The 17,959-nt window shown below is 37.0% G+C and overlaps 1 protein-coding gene across 1 annotated transcript in view; it reads left to right on the forward strand.

Moving 5' to 3' along the window:
* Rev3l (REV3 like, DNA directed polymerase zeta catalytic subunit) overlaps positions 1-17,959 on the forward strand; it is a 142,474-nt gene that overhangs the window by 72,815 nt on the left and 51,700 nt on the right. Inside the window, 7 exon segments of the mRNA XM_038338930.2 lie at positions 1,435-1,577; positions 2,123-2,631; positions 2,633-6,276; positions 8,985-9,895; positions 11,314-11,396; positions 12,180-12,305; positions 16,926-17,118. Coding sequence (XP_038194858.1) covers positions 1,435-1,577; positions 2,123-2,631; positions 2,633-6,276; positions 8,985-9,895; positions 11,314-11,396; positions 12,180-12,305; positions 16,926-17,118 — 5,609 coding nt within the window.

The following is a 17,959-nucleotide window of genomic DNA, read 5'->3' on the forward strand; positions in this document are numbered from 1 at the left end:
TAATTAAAGGAGAAGTGATAAAATTTATAAATTGAATATTGACATGTAGAAAATGACATATATGTTCCTTATGATGGAGGATAAAGCATGAATATAGCATGGAAGTTGAAAATATTCATTGTGTGTGATATCGAAAGGCAGTTAGTTACACTGAAGTCACTAATCATTGAAGGGTTATTATATGAGAGAGCAAGCCCTTGTTAGAGAGACCATGGAGACAGACATTTATCAGAACTATTAAAAATAAGATTTTTATATCAAATAGAAAGTTAGACTAGAATTATTAGAATCTAATAATAACTCTAGCCAGGTGTGGTGGTGCACACCTTTCATCCCAGTATTTAGGAGGCAAAGACAGGCAGATCTCCGAGTTTGAGACCAGCCGGGCCTACAGAGCTAATTCCAGGTCAGCCAGGGCTACACAAAGGAACCCTGCCTTAAAAAACCTAAGCAATAATAACTAACAATTAGATCATGTCTGGTGTAACATTTCTTTGAGCACATAAAAGTGATTTTATGACAAATTGTGATTTGTAAAAGACTTAAAGGATAAATGGTTTTCAAGCAGTTGAGGCTAGAGGGAAAAGGCTATGTATGGGAAGAAATATTTTGAGCATCTAGATGGGAATGAAAGTTCCAAGCTAGTAGAAATATGTGATCGAACTTAAACTAGCTGAACCTCAGATTTTCCCAGAATTTTCAGTAACCTTGCTTTATAGCTGTTGCAGGATCAAGTCAGTTAGCATGTTGTCTTCTAGCTCCTCTTGATCACTTTCTCTCTAGTCCTGATTTCAGTGCTGCATTACACTGCATTCTTGTTTCTCATTTCAGAGTTTAAAGGTTCATTTATGAATATCTTAAAAATGTTAAGATGCTACCTTCTTAAGAGTCACTTGATTCTCATTTGTTACATATGTGTATGTATTATCACAGATAGGATGCAGAGAGATTATGAGGAAGGACATGACTAGATAGGGTAACCCAAGATGTGGCCATAAGTAACAATTATGATGCTTTATACTTCACATGAGTAAGATTATAAATTCTACTTTATAATAACTTTGCAGGTCCCATAGCAGTATACTTTAATAAAGTAAAATAAATCTGTTTTTCTTTTTTAAATGCTATTTTTATCTTTGCATCTAAAATACACTTTTTCTTTTAAGATTTTTATTTTTATTTTGCATGTATGTTTGCATGTGTGTCTGTGCATCACATGTGTGCATTACCTACAGAAACCAGAAGAGAGTGTTCAGATCCCCTGAAACAGATCCCCTGAAACTGGAGCTACAGTTGTGAGCCATGTGGGTTCTGGGACTGAAACAGAGTCTTCTGCAAGAGCAGCCAGTGTTTAAACTCCTGAGTCATCACTGCAGCCCCAGATGCATCTTTTTCTAATGGTCATACTCACCAATGACTTTTAATATTCTCTAGGTCACTGTGTAGAAATACCCACAGAAGCTCAACAGAAGATGATGACTCATCTTCAGAAGAAGAAATGGAGTGGAGTGATAATAGTTTGCTTTTTGCCAATCTTTCTATACCTCAGTTAGACGGAACTGCAGATGAAAATAGTGGTAAGAAAACAAATCTATTGTAGGCATTTGGTTATTTAGTAAGTAAAATTATATTTTATTTGAAAACTGTCATCATTTCCTGCATAAGTATATAGGGTTGTTAGTGACACAGTTAAGTTTTTTTCTTTCTACAGGAGTTTTTCTCTTTAAAAAATATAGATATATGATTCCTTATTTTCAAGAGGGTAGGATATTTGTGAGTTGCTTGTTGAAGCTCTGTAAACCCTAATCAGTATCATTCATGTATAACAGGAAACTAAGAAATATGCTAACTGTATTTCAGATAACATGAAGAATCAGCATATTATTTCATGAAACAAATATAGTGTTTTCGCATATTCCTTAAAGCTACTGTAACTTTTTTGATCAAAAGAATATATGTTTAAAATAATGACTAATGTTGTCTCTTGATTGTTTCAGTTGTATAATCTTGATGAGAGGGCTAAACTTTTTGTTCAGATTGCTGTTTTAGATGTACAAACAATTTAAATTCGTCCTTAAGAGATTAGCACTATGAATGAGTAAATTCTATTCTTTGATTCCAGACAATCCATTAAACAATGAAAATTGTAGAACACACTCTTCAGTGATTGCAACAAGCAAACTATCAGTAAGACCCTCCATATTTCACAAGGATGCTGCTACATTGGAACCCCCATCTTCTGCTAAGATTACCTTTCAGTGTAAACACACAAGTGCCCTTTCATCCCATGTTTTAAACAAAGAAGATTTCATTGGAGACCTTTCACCACCAAACAATACAGAAAAAGGTCGAGACAATTTGGTCACTTTTACAAATGAAAGTCCTTACTCCATGAAATGCTCTGGATCTTTGAACAGTAGTGTTCATTCGGATAACTCTCATAAAGAGATTTGTAAAAAAGACAAGTCTTTGCCGGTATCTTCTTGTGAAAGTAGTGTTTTTGACTATGAAGAAGATATTCCATCTGTTACAAGACAAATACCAAGTAGAAAGTATACGAACATGAGAAAACTTGAAAAGGATGCCCCTTTCATACATGTGAACCGTCATACTAGTGAGAATACATTGGGAAAAAAACTCTTTCAACTTTCCTGACTTAAGTCATTCAAAAAGCAAATTGTCCTCTGAAGGAAATGAAAAGGGAAACAGCACATCTTTCAATAGTATATTCCCCTCTTCACTAACTGAAAGTTGTGACATGCTGTCGTGCTCCGCGGAGAATAGAAATATGGTGCATTCTCTTGATAGTATCACTGATGAGAGTGGACTAAATAAACTCAAAATCAGATACGAAGAATTCCAAGAACATAAAGTGGAAAAGCCAAGTCTCAGCCAGCAGGCAGCCCATTACATGTTTTTCCCCAGTGTTGTTCTTTCTAATTGTCTCAGTAGACCACAGAAACTATCTCCTGTCACATACAAACTACAATCTGGCAGTAAACCTTCCCGGTTAAAATTGAATAAAAAGAAATCAATAGGCCATCAGGAAACTTCTACCAAAAGTAATGATACTGGAACCACAAAAGACAGTTGTATGCATAGTAATCCTTACAGCAGTGCTTCTGAGAAGGATAATGCATTGAGTAGTGATTTAATTAAAGCTACTCATGGAACATTTGACAATAAAACACCTACAGAAAATTTTATAGACTGTCATTTTGGAGATGGGTCTTTAGAAGCTGATCAGTCCTTTGGACTATACGGAAATAAATACACACTTAGAGCCAAACGCAAGGTAAATTATGAAACTGAAGATAGTGAGTCAAGTTTTGTAACACAGAACTCAAAAATTAGCCTACCTCATCCCATGGAAATTGGTGAAAATTTAGATGGAACTCTAAAATCCAGAAAACGAAGAAAAATGTCTAAAAAGCTGCCCCCTGTCATTATAAAGTATATTATTATTAATAGATTTAGAGGGAGGAAAAATATGCTTGTGAAGCTAAGTAAAATAGATTCTAAAGAAAAACAAGTAATATTAACTGAGGAAAAAATGGAACTGTATAAGAAGCTTGCACCTTTGAAGGATTTTTGGCCAAAAGTTCCTGACTCCCCTGCAACCAAATATCCCATTTATCCACTAGCACCAAAGAAAAGTCACAGAAGGAAGTCAAAACATAAATCTGCTAAGAAAAAAACTGGTAAGCAACAAAGAGCAAATAGTGAAAATATTAAAAGAACTTTATCTTTCAGAAAAAGACGGACACATGCTATTCTTTCTCCTCCCTCACCATCTTACATTGCTGAAACCGAAGACTGTGACTTGAATTATAGTGATGTTATGTCAAAGCTAGGTTTTCTTTCTGAGAGAAGCACAAGTCCTATCAATTCATCTCCTCCTCGCTGCTGGTCTCCCACAGACCCAAGAGCAGAAGAAATTCTGGCTGCTGCAGAAAAAGAATCAATGCTTTTTAAGGGTCCTAATGCATATAACACTAAGACTGCTAATTCTCGTGTAGGAAAAACTAGTCGAGCAAGAGCACAGGTTAAGAAGTCAAAAGCAAGACTTGCAAGTCCCTCTGTAGTTACTAAGAAAAGAAACAAACGAAATCAGACAAATAAACTGGGAGATGATGGTAAAAAGAAACCAAGAGCAAAACAGAAACAAAGAACAAATGAGAAAGGTACATCAAGAAAGCACATAGCGCCTACAGATGAAAAGATAAAACCACAGTCTGAGGCTGAAGCAAAGCTTACGCTCAACCACCAGAACGTGTCTGAGCTCACAAGTAGCTCTGGCACTCAAGCACTTTTTAAACAGAAAGAGATGTCACAAACAGGCCCTGCTGTGGATCATCCACTTTCTCCTTGCCAACCTACTGGACTTAGTACACAGCAGAAGATGTCTAACTGCTTTTCCTCTTTCCTAGAAAACAAGAAGTCTGTGGATTTGCAAACGTTCCCCAGTTCACGAGATGATTTACATTCATCAGTTTATAGTTCCCTAGGACCTGGAATCTCGAAAATTAATATTCAGAGGTCTCAAAATGCTGTGTTTACTCGAAAGGAATCAACCTTGATTCAAAAAAGTATATTTGACCTTTCCAACCATTTGTCTCAGGTAGCACAAAGTACACAGATCTCTTCAGGTGTATTGTCTCCAAAGACAGAGGAGACTGCAAATATACAGAAAAACTGTGTGTCATCTATTGGAAAGTTAAATGAGTACCGCAGTTCTCTAGAATCAAAGCGAGAACAGGTCTGTTCCCCCAATTTTTTGCACTGTAAGGACAGTCAGCAGCAGACCGTGTGCATGTCAGAACAGTCAAAACCTAGTGAAAAAACTTGTTCTCCAGGAAATGCAGCTTCTGAGGAAAGCCAGACACCTAATTGTTTTGTAACCTCTTTGAGAAGTCCCATCAAACAAATAGCATGGGAGCAGAAACAGAGGAACTTTATTTTAGATATGTCAAATTTTAAGCCTGAAAAGGTAAAACAAAGGTCACTATCAGAAGCAGTTTCACAAACCAAAGCACTATCTCAGTGTAAAAATCAAAATGTGTCAACACCTTCAGTATTTGGTGAAGGACAATCTGGGCTAGCTGTTCTAAAAGAATTGTTACAAAAAAGGCAGCAGAAAGCACAAAGTGCAAATGTTGTACAGGATTCAACATCTAGTGATCAGACAGATAAGAATGTTTCTGTTTCTGTTGAGCATAAGAAAACAAGTAAACGAACACGATCAGTGACATCTCCAAGAAAACCTCGGACTCCCAGAAGAACGAAACCTAAGGAGCAAACCCCCAGATGTCTAAAAGTGGACCCTCTAAATCTCCAGACCTCTGGCCAGTTGGATAATTCCCTGTCAGATGATAGTCCCATCCTTTTTTCAGATCCAGGTTTTGAAAGTTGTTATTCACTTGAAGATAGCTTATCTCCTGAACATAATTATAATTTTGATATTAACACGATTGGCCAGACTGGGTTTTGTAGCTTTTACTCTGGTAGTCAGTTTGTTCCAGCTGATCAGAATTTGCCTCAGAAGTTTCTGAGTGATGCTGTTCAGGATCTTTTCCCAGGACAAGCTATAGAAAAGAACGAGCTTTTAAGTCACGACAAACAGAGTTGTAGTGAGGAGAAGCATCATGTCTCTGATTCAAGCCCATGGATTAGATCCAGTACTTTGAACCCTGAACTTTTTGAGAAAGTGTCTATAGATAACAATGAAAGTCATCGGCACAGCCAGTGGAAAAATAGCTTTCATCCTTTGTCATCTCGTTCTAATGCAATCATGGAGTCTTTCTGTGTCCAGCAGTCAGAGAGTTGTCTAAATGAGAAATCCAGACTGAATAGGAGTTCAGTGAGTAAAGAGGTATTTCTCAGTCTTCCACAGGCAAGCAGTTCAGACTGGATTCAAGGTCATAACAGAAAAGAAATGGAACAGTCTCTTGACTCGGTTAATACCTCTTTTACAACCATACTTTCCTCCCCTGATGGGGAACTTTTGGATGCAGCTTCTGAAGATTTAGAATTGTATGTTTCAAGAAACAATGATGTATTGACACCAACTCCTGATAGTTCACCAAGGTCTACCAGTTCTCCCTTACAGTCTAAAAATGGCAGTTTTACTCCTCGAACTGCTCACATTCTGAAACCACTTATGTCCCCACCAAGTAGGGAAGAAATTGTGGCAACTTTGTTGGATCATGATCTTTCAGAAGCTATTTATCAGGAACCATTTTGCAGTAATCCTTCTGATGTGCCAGAAAAGCCCAGGTAATCAAAATTAATTTGTTTCTCCTTGGGTCACTTTGAACAGTTTTTATTTTGTAACATTTCATAACTGATTGCTAGTTTTCTCTCTGTGATACTGCATTTTTTGTGATATTGCATTTTTAAGAACAATGAAAAATTACTTGTAATTATACACTGATTAAGAACATTCACAAACGAAGTAGAAAACTACACCTAGAGAAATTAAGTTGATGATTCTTGGGCTTTAATTTGCTAGTACTTAACTCTGTGTCACCATTAGAGGAGCAGAGCTCACTTTGACATGATACAGAATTTAAAAGAATGTCAAAATACCTCAAAGTATTACAGGAGGTGAAAAGAAGGAAGGGACAGGGTGAGAGAGACTCTGTGTGTGTGTGTGTGTGTGTGTGTGTGTGTGTGTGTGTGTGTGTGTGTGTGTGTGTGTGTGAATTCAATTCTGGGAATTGAACCTAGGACCTCATATCATAGGCAAACATTGCCACTGAGTTTTAACCCATAAATGAAAGTTTTAATTGTTAAGCTTTTTTTATGTACTTTTTTTTTGGGGGGGGGGGTGTATGTGTATGTATCTGTGTGCATATCACAAGTATGGAGGTCTTGTGGGACTCAATTCCTACCTTTTGCCATGTGGGCCCCAAGGATCAAACTTAGGTTGTTAGACTTGGTGACCACTGCTTTTACCTGTAGAACCATCTCACCAAACCAAAATTAAGCTTTTGGACTTTTTTTAAAATTATTTCTTTAAATGTTTGTTTCGTTTTAATAAATGTGTTCATCTGCTTTCTGTCACTGTGAGAAATGTTGTATGCTACCCAGTTTATAAGGAGAAGAGATTCAGTTGGACTCACAGTTTCAGAGATTCCAGTCCATGTTCAACTTATGACTTGGGTCTGTTGGCAATAGCGCATCAAAATAGGCACGTTTGGCAGAGCCAAACTTCTCACTAGATAGTTAGGACAAAAAAGAAGTGTTTGTAATCTAAAGAAGACCTCTCAATAACTCCCACCTTAAAGTTAAACCTTAAAGTTTCTGGCAACTCTCAGAGTCCCAAAGGACCAAGCCTCTAATGCATGGACCTTTGGGGACACCTAAGTTCTTTTATGATAGTACATGAACATTAGTTTTGGATATGTCTGTTTTAAACTACTTTTCATTTGATTTCAACATCTTTAGTTTTGTTGATAGTGCTATTAGCTTTTTAATAGTTACTAAGGTGTGATTGAGGTGTGATTTCTCTTTATCTTTTCTTTCATTAAAGATTTTCAGAGAAGATGCATACACAAAGAGTGAATTGTACTGTTTTATGTAGCAGTCATTGGATAGTTCTCTAGACTCTCATCACTAAGGTAGCACATAACTAACAAGAGCTAACAGAGTACATGACCTAATTCAAGAGTTTCAGGCTTTGGAGATGAATCAGTTGGTAAAGTGCTTGAGGACATAAGTTCGGTGCTGGGACTTATGTTTAAAAGAACAAAACAAAAGAGGACTGATGGCATGTACTTGTAATCCTAAATCTCTATAGAGGTGGTGCAGGTAGAGCCTGGGGCTTGCTGAACAGCCAGCCTATCCTACTTGGTGAATTTCAGGTCCGTGAAAGAGAGAAGAGGCCAGCACGTGAGGAAGAACATTCAAAAGTTTGTCCTCTGACAACCATGTTCACATGTACACACACCTCACAAACTAAACCAGTTTATCTTTCAGTTATTGATTCTCCTTATATACACATGAGTTTAAACATTAGTGGAATTTAGGCTGCTCATTTTGTGTTCTGCCAGTTCCAAAGTTCTTGTGTTTATAAACTCAAATACATGAGAGAACAGAATTATAGTTGTTATCCTCAGCTGTGTGGATGGGATTTTGTTTGATACTGAACACTGAACCCAAAACCTCATAGTATACCACCAACAAATGCATGCTTTTTTTTAATATTGAGAGAATTTAAAAAAAAAAAATACAAAGGTGTAGGTACTAGGAGATAAAGAGGCTTTAGAGAAATAAAAAACAAATTACTCTATTGTTTTTTATCTGTGTATAGTGAGAGTAAAACATTGCTTAAAATTAACAGTGAGTGCCTGGGAGGATGAACCAGTTCATAAAGTGCCTGCTGCATAAGCACAGGGACCTGAGTTTGGATTCCTAGTGCACACATGAAATCTGGACATGATGGCGTCTGTCCATAACCCTAGCACTCGGTAGGTGCAGGCACACAGATCCCTGGAGCTCATTGGCCATCCAGCTAATCAGAGTGATGAGCTTAAAGTTTAGTTTGAGTTGCTGTCTCCAAAACTTAGGTGGAGAGCAACTAAGGAAGGCATGTAATATCATCCTCTGCCTTCCACATATGTTAACTCACCCATACAAAAACATACCCAAACACATAACAGAGAAGACTAGTGGAAAGGATTTTGATGAGTTTGTGCCATCTCCAAAGAAAAAGTTTGATGGGACACTAAATTGAAACAAAAAATACCTTCTTTCTTTTGTGGTGATGATGCCTTTCAAAGAAATTAATTTTGTAATTATATGCCAGTGAAGAAAAGCATATTGAATCTGAAGGTAGAGTGTTTTGTCTACTGTTGGGATAAGTGGAAAAAGAAATTGTCAAATTTGAGACACCAAAAGGGACTCTAAATCTGTTAGTTAGGAACTTATTTGGGTAATTGTTTCTTGAGACAAAAACATATGTTCTAAAAATGTATTTATAGGGAGATTGGTGGACGGCTTCTCATGGTGGAAACTCGACTTCCAAATGACCTGGTTGAATTTGAAGGAGACTTTTCCTTGGAAGGACTTCGCCTGTGGAAAACAGCATTCTCAGCCATGACTCAGAGCCCCAGACCAGGCTCCCCTCTTCGTAATGGCCAAGCAATTGTCAATAAAGGGTCAAGTAATAGCCATAAGACGGTAGAAGATAAAAAAATTGTAATTATGCCTTGCAAATATGCCCCAAGTCGACAACTGGTCCAAGCATGGCTTCAAGCCAAAGAAGATTATGAACGTTCAAAGAAACTCTCTAAAACTGAGTTAACTGGAGTGATAAAATCTGCTGAAAACATCAGTCCTTTAGTTAATCCAGCTGACACACCTGCAGTGTCTTCACAGATGGATGCATGCCCTCATACACTTTCTACTCCAGCACACACCAAGGAAGAAGTTACTAAGGCTCACATTGCCTTACAAGCAACAACTACAAGATGTGATCAGATTGTAAGTGTCAGTCAGACACTACCACCACTCAACTCTGCAGGTGTTCCTGAGGAAGAGGAAGATGGTGATAATTGTTATGTTAGTTGCAGCTCCCCTGATTCTCCAGGTATTCCACCTTGGCAACAAGCAACATCCCCAGATTTCAAAGCATTAAATGGAGATGATAGACAGTCATCACCGATGGAGGAACTATGTTCCTTAGCTGCTGAGAACTTCTTAAAGCCAACAAAAGATAGTACCCCAAAAAGTCCCTGTAGTGAGCCTCGGGAGCCTCAAATGATCTCTCCAATTAATGCTAGAGCAAGAACTGGGAAATGTGATCCACTTTGCCTTCACAGTACACCAGTTATGCAGAGAAAATTTCTAGAAAAGCTTCCTGAAGTAACTGGCCTTAGCCCATTATCAATTGGTAAGTGTATAAATAGTGGAAAGACTACATATGCTTCTTCAAAGGTAGAGATGAAACATTAGACTATATGATAAAAATTATAGTCTTGTAATTAAAATTGTAGCTCAGGAAATGGAGGATGATTTTTGACTCATCATGCTTTAGGGAATCAACAGATGGAAATGTTTTCTTCTTTCTACTGTGAACTACATTGTATCTGTCTGCCTTCTGGGTGAAATAGGCGAACCACTGAGAAGCCTTACCTGCTTCTAAACTGGATTTTTACCATTGGCTTTTTTACACATGCCCAAGTCACCACCTTTTGATTTTTGATTTTCCCAGTTCTGATTCTCAAACCCAAGGTCTGTACATATACTCCACTGCAGAAGTATAGCCCCAGTCTCTTTCCCACCTGAGCCTCTACTGACCTTCTTATATACTCTTACTGCATGACAGTCAGGAGAAATCATTTATGTGTTCCTGCTATTCAAAGACACCAAGTGTTGACTAGATATAAATTCCCAATTACTTCCTCCCTTATTCAGGATTTGGCTTTTAGCAGTTTCGGTCACACACAAACAATTGCAGTTCAAAAATACTAATTATAAAACTCTGTAAGTAAATGAGCCCTGAGTTTGAAATGATGTCCTGTTTGAGTATCATGACTCTTTATCCTTTCTCTCCCAGGATATGAACCATCTCATTATCTAGTATAGCACTCTACCCGTTACTCTCTTGTTAGTGATCCAGTCAGCAGTTGTGGATTAGAACACTTTGTTCAAGTGGTTGTTACTTTACTTCATGAACCCGAAGCTCAGAAGTAATGATGCTGATGATTTATAGGTGCCAAAGAGAAGCAGGAAGATACTTTCCTTAAGAAAAGGGGAAAAAGATCACATTCATGTAAATTATTAGAGTATATTATTGTCATTCTATTTTATTACTGGGTATTTTAAAGCTTACTTTGCCTAACATAAATTAAATGCTGTTATAGGGGATAGATAGGTAAGTATAGCAAAAATCATGGTATATGTTGGATTTAGTAGTATCCACAGATATCTACTGAAAGGTCTTAGAATGTGGTATATATAGGTGTTGTAATTTCACCTTCATTTATGTATGATGAATTTATGATTCTTTCTAAAGCACAGAAGAAACGATGTCTCTCCCTCCTCATCATAAATATTTGATGAGTAAATTATTCCCAATGGTAATGACTAAGATATGAAACTCAATAGTAAAACGCCAGTGTGCATATATAAAATGCAAAATTTTCAAGTATTTTGTGGAGATTTAAGATTTTAATTTTATTTTTAAATTATGAAATTTGGAGTATAGAATGTATACTCACACATGATATTTAAGTGTTTGAAACAACAAAATTTGTTTTAAAGAACAGAAGCAGATGTACAAGTTAAAAATGAAATTTCTTTCTACAGAACCAAAAACCCAGAAGTGGTGTAATAAGAAAGGGAATGATACTGAGAGTCTCAGGAGAGCTCTCCTGACAACACAAGTAAAGGTAACTATACTGAACATCTGTAGGCCAGTGCAAGGCCAAGTCTCCATTTTAGACCTCAGACAACTCATAACTGTGTCTGCACTTAATTGTTTCATTTTTTGCATCGTTATTTACATATTTTTGCGACAACAAGAAATTACATTTTTCTTTGGTTTTTTATTGGGATCTAAAATATTCTTATGTGTAAATACAAATATTACAGAGAAAGTGAATATGATAGCCAAATTGTGGATTATGAGGATACACATACATTAACTGATAACTGGCAGTATCAGAACAGTCCAGTCACAACAGAGCTCAAGTAAGTGATTTTGATCCCACCAGAAATATATCCTTTTCGTTGGTTTATTTTTTCAAATATAACTTAATTTTTTAATTTCTTTCACTAAATTACAAAGAAGGCAACATTATCTACTATTGAAGTTGAGAAATAAAAATGTCCTTATTCAACTACTAGAGATATTATAGTACTTAATTGATGAGTATAAGGTTATATGAAAGAAATGCATTAGACATTGTCTTTGGAAATAAATGATAGAAACCACTTCCATATTAGCTACTTCTGTTTCAAGAAAAGTCAAGATAAATATCTATGGAGTAGAAGTGTGAGCTCTACCCGACTACTGCTTTTCATATTCAGAGCTTGTAAAATCAAATGTCAACACATGGTCTGTTTATAGATTGATCACATTTTTACAGTTACTAAAGTAAAAGGAATGTTAACAAAACTTTTTTCTTAAATGGCTGTTCATGTTTGTTTCTGGCTGTGTCTTTTCTTAATAGAATCAGTTTGCAGCAGTAAATACTCCAAAGAAAGAAACTTCTCAGATTGACGGACCATCTTTAAACAATACCTATGGTTTCAAAGTCAGCATACAAAACTTACAAGAGGCAAAAGCTTTACATGAGGTAAAACTACAACTTATAAGATTGTGTACATTGTGCTTAACTATCAGGATTTGTTCATAGGATGAGTATGGGAAATTTTTTAACCAGAAAAGGATATGTTCAAATTTCTTCATTAATCTTCATTTTGTTATTCTATTCTATATGTGTAAAATAGAAAAAAAAGTTTAAATATTGACCAGATGCTGAGACTGATTATTGTTTCACAACCTTCACAGAATTAATACCTAAAATTTAATTTATACAAGTTAAATTAGGAAAGCCAGTCGGTGGTGGTTAACACCTTTAATTCTAGCACTTGGGAGGCAGAGGCGGGTGTCCGTGAGTTCAAGGCTGGCCTGGTCTACAGAGCGAGTTCAGGACAGCCAGGAGTACACAGAGAGAAACCCTGTCTTAAAAAACAAAAACAACAAAAATAATGTAAATGTAAATTAATGGACCAGAAACTCAAAGCATTTGTTAAAGTGATAGCAAGATTGAAATCAGTGTTTGTTCGTATTTTGTTGTTTTATATATATAATAAACATTTATATATTTATATTTTTATTTCATGAGCAATTTTCCTACATGTTATCTAAGTGCACTGTGTATGTCTGGTTCCCAAGAAGGCCAATAGAGGGAGCAAGATCCCACCATGCCAGGCACCAAGAGCCCAAATCTCAAGAGATAAATTTAGGAATACATAGCAAATGCATGCCCACAGTTAAAAATTAAAGGAATTGTTTTTTAAACCTATAATTATTGGGTTGGCAATATGGTTTACCTAGTAAAGGCACTTGCCACCAACCCTGACAATCTGAGTTCAATCCTTGGAACTCACATGGTAGGAGGAGAAAACCAACTCCCATAAGTTGTCCTCTTATCTCCACACACATACTAGGGCATATGTATGCACACATGCACAAATAAATATTTTTTTATTTAGTAAATAAAAATAAGGAAAATATTAAAGCAAAATTGATAGTACTTAGCAAAAGAATTGTTTTTTAAAAATTCATGTATACACACACACACACACATACATGCATACTGGGGTGTGTGTATGCGCGTGCACGTGTGTGTGGAGGCCAGAAAAATGACATTATATCAAATAAAGCTGAAGTTACTGGTGTTTGCAAGATGCCTGAGATGTTATGCGTTTGCTGGGGTCTGAACTCTGGTCCTCATCATTGTGCAGCAAGCTCTCTTAACCACTGAGTTGTCCTTTTAGACTCCAGAAAAACTGGTTACCTTTGGTTATTCTCTTTTTATTTGAACAACTTAATTTTATTATATGTATGTAACATCTTGAAGTTAAAATCAGTCCATGATGTTGAGTTGATTGTTAATAGACCTTTCTCCTCTCAGGTCATAATTTTAATACCTGCACAGTGGTCAGAACAGCAGATGAACTCTAAAGAATGCTTGCTCTTGGGAACTTCGCCCATTGTATTCCATTATCTTCTTTGTGCTTTGCTCAGTACAGAACACAAGGACTCCTGTTCCACTTCCTCACCTTCCTCTCTCTCACCCATCTAGCTCCCTCTTTACTCTGCTTTAAACCACACCCTTAGGAACTCTTAAGAGCAGCAGTGCATTTTAACTCTCAGGATAGAAAGGCTGAGTGTAATGTGAAATTTCTAAAAATGAAATTACTCTTTAAGGGTCTTCTGACCTAAAATAGTCCTCACAAGTCTTTTCTGTACCCATTATACATGTTCATTCTTCTAATTCAGTTGGTTGTTTTGTTCTACATGGCTTTAGGAGAGAGGTTTTCCACTTTAAAGTTTTTGTGTTTGCTAGGTTAGTATGTGCTAATTATAAACAATAAAATCTTGAATGGTATACATTTCCAAATAAAATTTCTGGGGCATGGGAATGCTTGGAAGATGGCTCAGTCCTTAAATGCTTGCTTGTTCAGATGCCAGCACCCACATATAAAGCCAGGTGTGGCAATATGTGTGGTATAGTGTCCCCAGACTGGGGGTGGGGTAAGGAAAGGAGAATCCCTGGGGCTCTCTGGCCAGCCAGCCTAGTAAACAAGTTAGCTCAAAATTAGCAGGAGAGGCTGTCTCAAAAAAGAAGATGGAATGCAACAGAGAAGGATACCCAGCATCTACTTCCTACACACATAATTAATGTTTTGCATATTTAAAAGAATATAATAGTAACCATATTAACAAATACATATTCTACATGTATGTGTTAAATTTTAATCAGGACAAAAAGATAGACAAGGTAAAATAAGCCTCCCTCCTACCCCAGACCAGCAGTTTCCTTTTGCAAAAGTCCTATGTACTTATACATTCTCATGCCTCTAGAAATTTTCTGTGCACATGCTTGCATTTTTACATATATAGAGGCATACTACATTCAGTGGTTCCATTTATCAATATATTGTAGCACAAATAATAAAACTCAGAAACAGATATTGTGTTCAACCTGAAGATAAGAAAAGCAAAGCAGCCAAGCCACTAGAGCAGTCTTAACCTCTATGAAATCTTCAGACTGACAGCAGTTCCTCTCTCATCCTGTGGTGTGTACCACCACCATCCGGCCTCCATGGCTAACTAGTGTGGCTGCTGGGATTAAAGATATATGTGCCACCACCGCCTGGCCTGTATGGCTGACTAGTGTGGCTGTTTTGCGTTCTGATCTTCAGGCAAGCTTTATTTATTAAAACACAAATGAAATTTCACTACAATATATTATACTGATATTTCCATATTAAAACATAGATATCTGGCTCTTTATTTTGAAAAAGGTTAAAAGTTACTGACTATTCAGTCATTACATGATCTTTATGGCACTTAGCTGTTTACTAATCTGCCATCTAAACATTGAGGTTTTTTCTTACTCCTTTTGCTCTTAAAGTCTCAAGTGAACTTCCTTCTACTTATATTTTGATTTAATGAATGAGTTTATAACATCATTTCTCAGGAGTAGAATTGCTTGGCTAAAGATATGTGCATTTTAAATTTTAAGTTTTGGTAGATAGATGTTTCTAAACTGTCCTCCAAAAAGATTTTGTGCCAAAAATAGAATTTGCCAGATTCTTTTCCTATTACTAATGGAAGTCCTGGCACTTACATTCTTCATTGGCTTGCATGGATTATAACTACAAATCTGTTGCTAATTTATGTGATCTGAATAATTATGAAGACACTATGAATAGTCTTATTTTCCAGTGCCAGCTGTATGTATATGATATATAGTAACGTATAGCATGTAATTATGAATCCAAGCCAAATTTTGTTTCCTGTGCTATTATGTTGATTTACTTTATTTTTATTTTTACTTTTTTTTGAGGCAAAATATTTCTTTTTCCCAGGCTAGATTTGAGTTTGTGGGCTTAAGCCATCTTCTATTACATCCTCCTGAGTGATTAGGATTACATGTGTGCTCTACTGGGCCTATCTGTTTCAATTTAAAAAAAAAACATAAAAATTACAATTGAGAGGTTTTTATTAACAAAGTATAGTGAGTATGTTTAATGTGTGTTGCATGTCAGTAAGAGTATGAACTTTGGTCAAATGAAAAAGCTTGTTGTAACAGGAGGGCCTGCTTGTTGGGGTTTTTGTCCTGCCCAGTTCCCACAGCTGTTTAGGTCCCAAAGAAATCACACAGAGAGTCTGAATTAGTTATAAACTGATTGGCCCATTAGCTCAGGCTTCTTATTAACTCATAACTTACATTAACTTATTGTTTTTATCTGTGTTAGCCACATGGCTTGGTACCTTTTTCAGCAGGGCAGGTCACATCTTTATTTTTCTGTGTCTGGGCAGGACTGAGGAGAGAGCTTCCTTCTTCCCAGAATTTTCCTGTTCTCATCAGCCCGCCTCTACTTCCTATCTGGTTGTCCCACCTATACTTCCTGCCTGGCTACTGACCAATCAGCGTTTATTTAAAACATAATTGACAGAATACAGAATTGTCCCACACCAGCTTGTGTGGTTGATTTCATAAAAGTTCTTTTAATTTTTTAAAGGTAAAACTAAAACTTGAAAAATTGATGAATATGTGCAAAAGTATCTAAATTTAAACAGTCCTGAAATAGTAGCAGGTTAGTAAATCTGAACTTTAAAAGATAATTTTTGTTTGGAGTTTAAAGATAATATTCTAATGCAGTGAACTGTGAAGTGACAGACTGGTTTGAATGTGGATAAGCTGCTGAACTAATTCTTTTCTCAAACAGAAATTAAGAAGCACTGCATGTATTCTAAACAAATACTTTTTAAGTATGGCCATTGAGAAGTAGCAGCTGAGGCATTTTCTGAAATAAGAACTCGAGTTAATCTAATTTTGGAAGCAAAAGTCTTAAGTTTCATAAATTTATGAACTATTAAATTGTGTCTTTGCCTTTATTTTGTTTAATTTTTTAAGACAGAATATCTCTGTGTAGTCCTGGCTGTTCTGGAACTTGCTCTGTAGACCAGGTTGGCCTCAAACTCAGAGATCCATCTGCCTCTCTGCCTGCCAAGTGCTGTGATTAAAGGTGGGTGCCACCACCGCCTGGTTGTGACTTTGTCTTTTATGTGCATATCTATATTCTTACTTGTCTTCTCAAAGTCTTAGTAAAAAGGACTTCTTTGAACATGCATGCCTTGAAACACTTTAAGTGTAATTTTTCATTTCCTTTTGTAGATACAGAATCTTACCTTAATCAGTGTGGAGCTGCATGCTCGAACTAGAAGAGACTTACAACCAGATCCCGAGTTTGACCCAATCTGTGCTCTGTTCTACTGCATTTCATCTGACACTCCTCTCCCGGACACAGAGAAAACAGAACTCACAGGTGTGATAGTGATTGATAAAGACAAGACAGTCACCCATCAAGGTATTGTTTGTTTTTAGTAAGGATGTGCTTGCCCAGTGAATTTGTGTGTGTGGGTGGGTGGGTGGGTGGTGGTGGTGGTGGTGGTGGTGGTGGTGGGGATTGGACAGGATCTCACATAGCGCAGATTGCCTTGTACTAGCTGTGTAGTTGAGGCTGACTTTGAGCTTTGATGTTCTAGCCTCTACTTCCTAAGTGCTAGAATCACAGGCATGTGCCAGCTACTATTTATTTATTTGTTTGTTTGTTTTGTTTGTTTGTTTGTTTTGGTTTTTCAAGGCAGGGTTTCTCTGTAGCTTTTGGAGCCTGTCCTGGAACTAGCTCTTGTAGACCAGGCTGGCCTCGAACTCACAGAAATCCGCCAGCCTCTGCCTCCCAAGTGCTAGGCGTGTGCCACCACCGCCTGGTAATGTCAGTCATTCTTAACAAAATGTCTTCTTGAAGAACCACAGCAAGCAGGAAGACTCCTTTCTAATGTTGGCCGAGGTTGGGGTATGAAGCTGTACATAACTTTTTCATAGCTGGGCAGTGTGGCACACACCTTTAATCCCATTGCTCTGGAGGCAGAGGAGGCAAGCCTGGTCTACAGGGGGAGTTCCAGGACAGACTACAAAGCTACACAGAGAAACCCTGTCTCAAAAAACAAAACTCAAAAAAGCAAACAAACAAATAAACAAAAACCTTTTTCCTAGATTCATGATTCTTTCTTTGATTATTACAACCACAGTAGAATGGAGATGGAATAGAACACGGATCAGAGTGTGGGGCCTCCAGATTCTGCCCTCAGTACCACAGGGGAGGGACGTTAGAAGCCAAGTGACACAAAGATCTTAATAAAATTTCT

The sequence above is a fragment of the Arvicola amphibius genome, chromosome 8 (assembly GCF_903992535.2).
Source record: "Arvicola amphibius chromosome 8, mArvAmp1.2, whole genome shotgun sequence".
Lineage (NCBI taxonomy): Eukaryota > Metazoa > Chordata > Mammalia > Rodentia > Cricetidae > Arvicola > Arvicola amphibius.